This window comes from Chelonoidis abingdonii, chromosome 17 (genome assembly GCF_003597395.2).
Source record: "Chelonoidis abingdonii isolate Lonesome George chromosome 17, CheloAbing_2.0, whole genome shotgun sequence".
Classification (NCBI taxonomy): domain Eukaryota; kingdom Metazoa; phylum Chordata; order Testudines; family Testudinidae; genus Chelonoidis; species Chelonoidis abingdonii.
In genome coordinates this window covers 33,956,248-33,968,193 of record NC_133785.1, presented here as the reverse complement: position 1 = coordinate 33,968,193, position 11,946 = coordinate 33,956,248, and the positions used below count along the sequence as shown (strand labels likewise).

The 11,946-nt window shown below is 38.1% G+C and overlaps 1 protein-coding gene across 2 annotated transcripts in view; it reads left to right on the top strand.

Annotated features, from left to right (window-relative positions):
- Positions 1 to 11,652, top strand: part of KBTBD8 (kelch repeat and BTB domain containing 8) — a 12,159-nt gene extending 507 nt beyond the window's left edge. The window contains exons 1-4 of one of the 2 annotated variants that reach the window (XM_075073070.1): positions 327 to 593; positions 2,227 to 2,437; positions 4,779 to 5,893; positions 8,098 to 11,332. In XM_075073070.1, coding sequence (XP_074929171.1) covers positions 383 to 593; positions 2,227 to 2,437; positions 4,779 to 5,893; positions 8,098 to 8,561 — 2,001 coding nt within the window. In that variant the 5' untranslated portion in view covers positions 327 to 382 and the 3' untranslated portion in view covers positions 8,562 to 11,332. Of the gene's footprint in view, positions 1 to 326; positions 594 to 2,226; positions 2,438 to 4,778; positions 5,894 to 8,097 lie in introns of those variants that run through there. The other variant, XM_032775763.2, reaches the window with a different exon arrangement.
- The last annotated feature ends 294 nt before the right edge of the window (positions 11,653 to 11,946 follow it).

The following is an 11,946-nucleotide window of genomic DNA, read 5'->3' as shown; positions in this document are numbered from 1 at the left end:
GGGGGGCCAGAACTGGGAGTATCTGAGGGGAGGGTGTCTGAGGGGGGCAGAACTGGGGGTGTCTGGGAGAGGGTGTCGGGGGGCCAGAACTGGGAGTATCTGAGGGGGGCCAGAACTGGGGGTGTCTGAGAGGGGCAGAGTTGGGGGTGCCTGGGAGGAGGGTGTCTGAAGGCAGAGTAAGGGGGAAGAGAATTGTGGTTGGGGTGCTTGGGGAGTAGTAGGTGGGGGAGAGTGTCTGGTTGGGTGTGCAGATTTGGGGGTCTAACTGAGGGGAGAATGAGGCAGGAGGAGTAATGTGGGGGGTCAGAGTGTGTGGGGTGCTACCTGAGGGGAATGTAGGTTGGGGCAGACAGAGTGAGGATGGGAGCAGAGGTGAGCAGTCATGGAATTGATTGAAAAGGGAGATGAGGGAGAGAGCTGGTGGGAGGAGTTTCCGGGTCAGTGGTGTCAACTCCTGCAAATAAAGAAGCTGAGATGCAGGAGTGGGAAGCTATATGTTGCCAATTCTATTTGTATCGGGAGCTCCTTTGGTTTTGCATGTTGGTTAGGTGACTGGCAGGTGGGAGAGTTGTTTTGGACTCGTCCAGTGTTGGGTAGGCGGGAGTTTTCATTCCCGTCTCACACCTACAGAAGGAAGTGTATGTTTCCTGCAGCTCTCCGAGTTTGTGCTGTGTCTCGAGGCATGAGGAAGGGTTGGAGTTGAACTAAGGCCTGGTCTACGCTAGGGGGAAGGGTGGATCGATCTAAGTTACGCAACTTCAGCTACGTGAATAATGTAGCTGAAGTTGATGTACTTCAATCTACTCTGCGGTGAGTCGACTGCTGCCGCTCCCCTGTCAACTCTGCCTGTGCTTCTCGCGCAGGAATTGATGGGACTACCAGAATCGACGGGAGCGCGCTCGATGGGTAATTTTTTGTGTCTAGACTAGACATGCTAAATCAACGCCCGCTGGATCAATCGCTGCCTGCTGATCCAGCAGGTAGCATAGACATACCCTTAGAAAAGTGTTGCTATTTTTTATTGAGTAGCATCACTGACTGTTCTCAATACTAAACAAGGACAGGTGACTCACCTGTACTGAGGAACATGCACTCTAGTTTAAAATAAAAGAATTATCATGTCTTAGTGCTGTGGTGAGACTCTTTTACTGAATACTCATTTTAAGGGAAGTGCTTAAAGTCCTTTCTGTAAAAAGGAGTGTTTTTTGAGAATTGCTCTGAGAGTGATTCAGTGAGATATTGAAAATCTTAGGCCCCAAGCCTGCTAGCAGATTCTTGTGCACATCAGAGCCCTATTGATTTTACTGGGACTTGTGGGAGCAAGGTTGTGACTTTTGAATAGGGAAACATTGCAGCACACTAGCACAAGACAGGATTTAAATCTCCTATCCATCATGTCTTTTTAAAATGTGTTTAGCCCTGAATGCATTATGACCATTTTCTGTGCAGTCAACAGCATTATCCGACTTGCAGTTTTCAACACTTCATTTTTCCTGTTGAGCTTTCCTTTGTTGTTGTTGAACAGAAGACTTGTTTCCCTTACGAAACAGGTTGTTGTGCTGGAAACAGTGCTCAATTTTCATTTGGGGCTTTACCTTATTAGGAATCATCAGATATTTTCAGAAATGTACAGTTTTTCATTTCTTTTCACAATAGATGTGGAGTCCTTTCACATTTGATTAATAATTTTAAGTACTAACCAAATAATTTTTGTAAAATACATATTTATATACAATGTTATTTAATATTTATGGCTGTGCGTACTTGCTATTGAAAATGTAAACTGTACTTTAGTTCTGTAATCTTGCCAGTTATTTGGAAAAGTCAGTAGCCAATGTTTATTTCCCATTTCATTGTTAAGCACGTGCATAAGTGTTTGGAGAATTGGGACCTGAGTCACTGACTTGTTTCATTCTTTTGTAAAATTGGGATAATAAAATACTTCATATAGATCAACAAGGATTGGGATAACTGGGTGAAAGGTTATATATTATATAAGTGCAAAATATTTATCATGTGACTTTCATCTTAAAGTTGATAGGTGTAATGTACAGATTTATCCACATAGGAGATTGTGGAATTTAGAGAAATGACGAATCTCAAATTAATAGTTATTCTTAATGCTGATATATGGTGTATTTGTGTTAATATTTTTGATAGTGTGTTCTGTGGCTTTTTCTTTATTGCAATACCAGTAAGACTATTTTGTTTTTGTGTTTTAAATAGAACTAAGTAAGTTTTCACAAACGCTGAATGGAATTCCTTCTTCAAACACAGTCAGCAGTGGAATGGATCCCTTTCATGCTTGCAGTATTCTCCAGCAACTTAAAACAATGTATGATGAAGGACAGCTGACAGATATTGTAGTGAAAGTTGATCATGGGAAGACATTTTCCTGTCATAGGAATGTTCTTGCTGCAATCAGTCCTTATTTCAGGTATAGTATGTAGGTCCCTGCACTAGTATTTACCAAGTGCAAAATCACTTCTATAACTTATTAAATAATATTTTAATTATTGATAGCAGTTATAAAACTTATTCCCATCTGCAGCTGTGTTCTGTGTAACTTCTGCTAGTGATGACATTTCAGATTTAATAAACATCTCTCTCTTTTTAATGATCTCTTCCAATTTGCTTTTAAAATGAATGAAAAGGCAGCACCTGTATTTTTAAGGAAACCTACTTTGGAAATGATTTCATCTTGATGTTGTCTTTTTTTTTAAAAAAAACCCTCTTCTCTGTGGGAGATCCATTCCATGTTTTTTTATCATCATATCATTCAAAATTTATTTATCTTTCCTTCTTAACATCATTCAGACATTTTAGCATACTGACATGCAATGCATTACAACTTATGATCCTAGGTTGAGTGTGCAGACTGGAAATTCGAGAGAACCTATTTATATATATAAATTGAGCTAACTTGATATGGAATTAATGAGACACAAACATGAAACTCCAGACTGTCATTTCTGAGTCACTTGTAAGAGTACAAGTGCACTTTATATTTAGGTAACTGACTGTGACAGCATTATATGGATGATGATCAGATATGTGCTCTTAGTAGGATTGTCAAGCAATTTAAAAAATTGATTGCAATGAATCATGCTGTTGAACAATAATAGAATACCATTTATATCAATATTTTTGAATATTTTCCACATTTTCAAATATATTGATTTCACTTTCGACACAGAATACAAAGTGTACAGTGCTCACTTTATAATTATGTTTTATTATAAATATTTGAACTGTAAAAATAAAAATATTTTTCAGTTAACTAAATACAAGTACTGTAGTGCAATCTTTTTATCATGAAAGTTGAACTTACAAATGTAGAGTTATGTACAAAAAATAACTGCATTAAAAAATAAAACCATGTAAAACTTCAGAGCCTACAAGTCCACTCGTCCTATTTCTTGTTCAGCCAATCACTCAGGCAAAAAGTTTTGTTTACATTTGTGGGAGATAATGCTGCCTACTTCTTTTTTACAATGTCACCTGAAACTGAGAACAGGCATTCACATGGCACTGTTGTAGCCTGCGTCACAAGAGATTTACATGCCAGATGTGCTAAAGATTCATATGTCCCTTCATGCTTCAACCACCATTCCAGAGGACGTGAGTCCATGCTGATGGATTCTGCTTGATAACGATCCCAAACTGTGCAGACCAACACATGTTCATGTGCTAAGGCAGATATCACCAGCAGAAGGTTGATTTTCTTTTTTGGTGGTTCGGAGTCTGTAGTTTCTGTATCAGAGTGTTGCTCTTTTAAGACTTCTGAAAGCTTGCTCCACACCCCGTCACGCTCAGGTTTTGGAAGACACTTCAGTTTCTTAAACTGTGGGCCTAGTGCTGTAGCTGTCTTTAGAACTCTCACGTTGTTACCTTCTTTGCATTTTGTCAAATCTGCAGTGAAAGTGTTCTTAAAACAAACGTGCTGAGTCATCATCTGAGACTGCTATAACATGAAAAGTGTGGGAGAATGCAGGTAAAACACAGAGCAGGAAACATACAGTTCTCCAAGGCGTTCAGTCACAAATGTAATGTATTTTTTTAATGAGCATCATCAGCATGGAAGCACGTCCTCTGGAATGGTTGTCGAAGCATGAAAAGGCATACGAATGTTTAGCATATTTGGCACGTGGCTGGCTACAAAAGTGTCATGTGAACATCTGTTCTCGCTTTCAGGTGACATTGTAAATAAGAAATGGGCAGCATTATCTCCCGAAAATATAAACAAACTTGTTTCTCTTAGTGATTGGCTGAACAAGAAGTAGGATTGAGTGGACTTATAGGCTCTAAAGTTTTACATTGTTTTGTTTTTGAGTGCAGTTATGTAACAAAAAAAATCTACATTTTGTAAGTTGTGCTTTCACGATAATGAGATCATTCTACAGTACTTGTATGAGGTGAATTAAAAATACTATTTATCATTTTACAGTGTAAATATTTGTAATAAAAATAATATAAATTGCGCACAATACACTTTCGATTCTTTGTTGTAATTGAAATCAGTATATTTGAAAATGTAGAAAAACATCCCAAATATTTAATAAATTTCAATTGGTATTCCATTTTTTAACAGTGCGGTTAAAACTACAATTAATTGGGATAAATTTTTTTTTAGTTAATCACGTGAGTTAACTGCAATTAATCGACAGCCCTAGCTGTTAGAATGGCATGCACGTTATGATAAACTATATTACAATTATCTTTAGACCTGTAGATAGAAGGTAATTGAAAATAAACTGCTAAATATTTTTCTTTTGTAGATCTATGTTCACTAGCGGCCTTACAGAAAGTACCCAGAAAGAAGTTCGTATAGTTGGTGTTGAAGCAGAGTCCATGCATTTAGTATTGAACTATGCATATACCTCCCGAGTAACGCTGACAGAGGCCAATGTCCAAGCTTTATTCACTGCAGCTAGTATCTTCCAGATCCCTTCTATACAGGACCAGTGTGCTAAATATATGATCAGTCATTTGGACCCACAAAACTCTATTGGGGTGTTTATCTTTGCTGATCACTATGGTCATCAGGAACTCAAAGACAGATCACAAGACTACATTCGTAAAAAGTTTCTGAGTGTCACCAAAGAACAAGAGTTTCTCCAGTTGAGAAAAGACCAACTCATAAGTATACTGGACAGTGATGACTTAAACGTAGACAAAGAAGAGCATGTTTACGACAGCGTTATAAGATGGTTTGAACATGAACAAAATAAAAGAGAAGTGCACCTTCCAGAAATATTTGCCAAATGCATCCGAATGCCTCTGTTGGAAGAAACATTTTTAGAGAGAATCTCTCCCATGTTTGCAAAGGCTATAGCCAAAAGTTGTGTACAGAAGGGACAACCTAGTGCCAATGGGTATACACAACGGCTTGGAATGACTGCTTCTGAAATGATCATATGCTTTGATGCTGCCCACAAACACTCAGGAAAGAAGCAAACAGTGCCTTGTTTAGATTCAGTCACAGGGAGAGTGTTTAAACTATGCAAACCACCAAATGATTTGAGGGAAGTTGGAATTCTTGTGTCACCTGATAATGATATTTACATTGCAGGAGGCTACAGGCCAAGCAGCAGTGAGGTCTCCATAGACCACAGAGCAGAGAGTGACTTTTGGATGTATGATCATTCTGGCAATAGATGGCTACCTAAGGCTCCTTTGCTACGAGCCAGAATAGGCTGCAAACTGGTTCACTGCTGTGGTAAACTGTATGCAATAGGTGGTCGTGTTTATGAAGGAGATGGCCGAAATTCACTAAAATCTGTGGAATGTTACGACAGCAGAGAGAACTGTTGGACAGCTGTCTGTCCAATGCCTGTAGCAATGGAATTTCATAGTGCTGTGGAATATAAAGAGAACATCTATGTTTTACAGGGTAAGGTGCTTTAACTGTGTAAGCAATTTTGTTTTATCAGTAGGGAAGGGAGTTGTCTCGTTCCAGTGCTTCTACTCCTTTGAACTTCCTAAATTGATCACTTCCTACAGATTTTAAGAGTGCCAGAGGAGTAGGGAACTGAGAAAATGGGGGTGTAGGAGAACAGAGGGCAGATCGGAGGGGCAGTGGAGAATGGAAACATGACATTGCTGCTCTAAGTGGGGGCAGCAGTTCCACCTCTTGAATCTTTAAGAGGCTCATTCTGGGGGGGAACTTACCCTCCTTTTTGCCTCCACACCCCATGTAATCTGTAGGCTTACTGGGGGCTTTTACAACCTCTCCCCACTTCCTGAGAGGCTTAGTAAGCTCAGTACAGCTGGTCAGAAAACTTTCATCCATGGTGGAAAAAAAATCCAGTTCTTGACCACCTCTGACAATGGGTCTCCTATTTTAGCACAAGGTTATACAAGGTGAAGGAGAATTGGAGTGGATTAATTAGACTTCATGAAATTGTGATTGTTTACAAACACTAGGGATGTGTTGTCTAAAATGGAGTCTACAAGTAAGCCCAAGGAGCAAGAGATTTTACAGTGAAGGGGAAATGCTGAAGAACTTGATTGAGTTTACCAGTAGGATACGCAGCGGTCTGTTCTGAGATCCTGAATTCATTATAGTGATGTCAGCTACTGTGCCATAATTAAAGGCATCAGTTGTTTTGTTGTTATACCTTTACCAATGGAATTATATTTTTCTGCTGTAAGAATATATGCAGACCTAATTGTAACATACTTCATAGAAATGTAGGACTGGCAGGGACCTTAATAGGTCATCTAGTCCAGTCCCCTGCATTGAGGTAGGACTAAGTATTACGTTGACCATCCCTGATAAGTGTTCGTCTAACTTGTTCTTAAAAACCTCCAATGAGGGAGTTTCTACAGTCTTCCTAGGTAATTTGTTCCAGTGCTTAGCTACCCTTACAGTTAGGAAGTGTTTTTCTAATGTCTAACCTAAATCTCCTTTGCTGCAATTTAAATCCATTACTTCTTGTCCTCTCCTCAGTGATTAAGGAGAACACTTTCTCACTTTCCTCTTTTGTAACAACCGTTTACATACTTGAAGACTGTTATGTCCCTGCTCTGACTTCTCTTCTCCAGACTAAACAAACCCAGTTTTTTCAATCTTTTCTTGGTCATATTTTCTATACCTTTTAATCATTTTTGTTGCCCTCCTCTGGACTTTCTCCAATATGTCCACAGCTTTTGCTGAAGTTTGGTGCCCAGAACTGGACACAGCCAGAACTAGCTTTGTAGAATTTGAGATGATTATTTGAGTGGGAGGCCCAAGATCTGCAGAGAAATCCCACACCATCTCTAAACACCTGTAGAGGCTAAGGGCGCAGTATGTCAGTCCTGAGCTTTATGTTGGCTACTTTTCCTAACAGGCTCCCCTCTCTGTTCTTGCCAGTCCTTGTGAAGGGCAAACCACAAAACATGCTGACAGCTCAGCATTACTTCCAGAGGGAGAAGAAACTTTGCAAGGAGGCAATATTGCAAATCAGTGCCATAATTCCCTCCCAGCTGCACACCGCAGCTGCACTGAGTGGGACTGATAGGATTCCATGGGATCTGTAGAGAATTCTGCAGAGTGGTTGCTTTCTCTGTTTTATCGCTCTTGGACTGAGCAGAGAGAGCCAAATTTTGTTAGCAAAAAGCATGCGGCAGTATGTCAGTCTGGAGTTTCAGCTAGAATTCTGAGTTTACCATCTTTTTATTTGGATTTAAATCAAATGACCCTTAGGGTGTGTCTTATTGAAAGAGAGTGCTAGGGGTAGATTTGGTGCAATGCATAGAATGTTCTTCTGTTAATGTTTTATTTCAGCCTACTGCTTAAAAATCTACACATTTTATTAAAGGCTTGTTACAGCAAGTATGTCACCTTTAAGTATATTTTTCTGAAATAACTGATTGATAGAAAATGTACAGAATTTTTTTAGTGAAATATGAGAGTAACTTCCTAGTGGAAACTTCCAAATAAGGGTATTGTTGCTCACATCTTACAGGATGCACGAGAATGCACCTATGCAACTTTTGCTGTTGGATGGTTCTGTGGGTTAACTTGATGCTTACACAAATAAAGAAGCTAATCCATTGTGCTACCCCAGCCCCCTATTACACTTGTGGTATTTTTTGTTTTTGTCTCTATAGGAGAATTTTTCCTCTGCTATGATCCACAGAAAGATTACTGGGGTTTTTTAACCCCAATGACTGTGCCTAGAATCCAAGGCTTGGCAGCTGTATACAATGACTCCATCTACTACATCGCTGGAACCTGTGGAAATCATCAGCGTATGTTTACCGTAGAGGCCTATGACATCGAGCTAAATAAGTGGACTAGAAAAAAGGACTTCCCATGCGATCAGTCCATTAATCCGTATATTAAACTGGTACTCTTTAAAAACAAACTACATTTGTTTGTCAGAGCCACTCAAGTCACTGTTGAAGAACATGTTTTCAGAACCAGCAGGAAGAATTCACTCTATCAGTATGATGAGGATACTGACCAATGGCAAAAAGTATATGAGACTCCAGATAGGCTTTGGGATTTAGGCCGGCATTTTGAATGTGCTGTTGCTAAGTTGTATCCGCAGTGTCTTCAGAAAGTTATTTAATTTTATTTGGTAACAAGCCTTAGTGATTTCAGTGGTATCTGATGTTAGAGAAAACATGTCTTAAAAGAAAAAGAAATTGTCAGTATTTAATGTAAGCTGAAAGAGACAAGTTTTTTGTACATGGGGATGGGTGCTCTTTAAAGGTTGCAGGCTGGGGAGGGAATTACTGGTTCATTTTAAAATTGCTGATATTTTCCAGGGGAGCAAGAAGTAGGTTACAAGTGCAATTATCAGCATTTTTTTCTGGTAAACACTTAATCATGTCATTCTTGAGGGGTGTTTTTGTGATAAAAGTAAACGAAGAATAGAAGAGCCAGGATAACTATGCACTACAATGAAAGAAAATTAGCATTAATAGCTAAGGACATCTAAGCTAGTTTGAAGTGACTTTTTTTTTTTTTTTTTTTATACGGGTAAAATCCTGAGGCAATATCACTTGGTCTTTATTTTAGATCAACTGAAAGTACATAGAGGAATGCTAGCTCCTGATTCTTGTTTTTTTTGTACTGTTTTGAAGTCTACTAAAATGTTCATAATGTTGTTTGTGCAATACCTTAGTTTGGGAGAAATATTGAAGTTAGAAGCAGAACATGAAGTATATTTGTCTGAAACAGAGAAGGACTACTATCATTTTCTATCTGTGGGCTTTGTTAAAATCAAGCAACAGTATAAATAGCTATTTTCTGCCAATTAAATGTAGTGCTCGAAAAGCAGTTTTGACACTGTTATTAAACATTTTCCATCCCATAAAGGGCTTAAACCCAAAAGTTGATGGTGCTAGTACATTTTAATACTTGTATGTCTGAAATGAATGCCAACCCTACACCACTATTTGAAACAGCCTGCTGTTATTAATGGAGTCTCTTCTTAGGACCCTATCCTGCCATTGTGGAGTTGTTTTTTTGAACATATTTTTACTGCAGTGCAAGTTCCTGCACAGAATGACGACAGGATATGGCCTTAGTGGCTATTAATTTTGTGGAGAGCTCATGCTGCTTCTCATGAAGTGTTTGCATGTGCTCAAGTAATACTGAAAAATGTGGCTTAACTTGATTATTCTCCTTTTTCCAACCCCCCACTTTACCTTTCACTATTCTGTTCTGACATATAATGTGAAAAATTTTGCACTACTGAGCTGTCTTCATGATCCGATTTATTAAAACAAAGTTGTCCACAGAAATCCTTGGTTTAAAGAATTTTAAATGCAGGTGTAGAATAAGGATTCAATATATTATAACACTTTCTCTGTGGATTGAAACATCTTATTTTTCTAATGACAAAGTAGGCTTAAAGTTTAGCTTCTTCTTCAATTGTTAAAACTGGATATAAAAGGGAAAATTTTAATCCTAGAGTTCATATCAGCTCTACTGTGCCAGGTGTGTAATTTGTTGCAAATCTTGTTCTCTCCAGAGTGAGGCATGTTGTATCTTCCTATATATTTAACTGATTAACTTCTCAAATTGAGGTAAAGGAAAGCTGATTTATTTTAAATTGATAATGGTAAGCATTATAGCAAAGGATGGCCATTATCTGGATTAACAGCTGTTTCCGTAAACCAAATGTTTCACTCAGTAATAGTTTAACACCCTGGCATAGCTGTTGAGAGATTTTGGTTAACATTGACTCAGTGTATGGCCTTGTTGTCACAAAGTAGGGTTTCTTTTTTAAAGAAACAAACTCACTTGGTTTTGTTTTTTAAATCTTGCACAAAATTTCAAAAAACGAACTGTGAAAACTAAAAGAAAAAAAAAAAAGCCTCTTTGCATTTACATACCTCATTGTTCAGAGATTGACCAGACTGCTTCTTTTAGATGTGGGTGCTGGGACATCCCTGAAACTGTTTAAGATCGAGAGCATATGCATAGTTGCTAAGATTGCATTTTTAAACAATGTTAAGGTATGCGGTTCCTCTTTTTGTTTAGCTCCTTCAAGATACTCTTGTTATCCACAGCCAACAATAAGAATTTTTCTTATAAGGCTATTTCCATGGCTTTTTTTTTTTTTACATTTTCCATAGTCCTTGGCTAGCTCTATTTGTGCTATTGTAGGACTCTAGCTGCAAGCTTTCTGAAGCACCCTCCCTTACAGTATTGCATTAGTGTGTAAGACTTTTTTCTTCCAAAAAGTGTTATGTAACTTTTTGTTGTTTTTTAAAAGCTTGGTTGATTATTTACAAGATTTCTTGCTGCTTTTTGACAATCTTCTATATTTATTTAGTAGAACAAATTTCAATATATTACTTGAAAATATTAAATAGAATTTTGAGTTAACAGTTGACTGGTCATGTGATGTATAGAAGTACAATATGCTGTGGTTAATTCTGCAGTAGGTTTGTTAATTTTGTTTATCTGCACTAAAGTATAAAGATCTCCATTTTCATTAACTATTCAAAATAAGATTGTGATCCAAGACTGTAATGTGCTTAAAAGCTAAACCCTGGAACTTGCATAGGAGTAGAAAATACTGAATCTTGTGCATAAATAATTTGTTTAAACAGAAATAGAGCTGAGACATTTTGCCACTTCTTAAATGCTTTTAAATTCTTTAAAAGTCAGATAATTGGTAAAGTCTGGCTGTAGCATCAGACTTTAAAAATAAACTTGCACAGTTTGAGAACAATTGATTAAAACCGCACCAAAAGGTACTCGTACTTTACATGTGGCTCGCTGCATCCTCTCTGCCCATTTATCGTCTCCTGCTCTTGTTTAGACTGCCCTTATTAAATTGACACTTACTCTTATGCTGATACTTTAAATTTTAACATTCCCCCCTCCCAATCTTATCAAAATACAAAATAATTTGTATTCCCCATTTTCTTCTAAATTTTGATGTTGATTAAATCACTAAAACTGATCTTGGTGCAGACATCTGTAGTGAGTATGATCTGCAAGAAAACGAAGAGCTCCCTGTTGCTGTTTAGAAATGGGATCCAATGTTCAGTGCTCAGGTATGTTAGTAAGAAGTACTGTAGTTCTATGAGGGCAAATGTGTGGATTTTTAAACATTTTGCCATAATTGCACAATTTTTGCATTTTTACTTAATGTCATGTTACGTTTCTTATAATAAAATAAACCTATTGTTGAAATACAATGGACTTCAACAGTTTTTAATGATAAATGTCTTTAAAACGAGCAAGTAGAAATTCATCCATGTGCTCTCTTCCCAGTTCTGCAGTTCTATATCCCAAATACTTGCTATCCCTGCACTTCGAGGCATCCTGTGGTGAGGGAAGCTGCTGGGGCCTCCGATATATCTCTGCTCCATACACGTAGGAATATAGAGCAGCCAGTTACCACATTTGCCAATGCAGGCAGGACCAGCTTGAAGGTCTCCCCTCATTTTCCCCCCAACCCCCCCACCCCTTCCTTGGGCTGTTAAGACTTG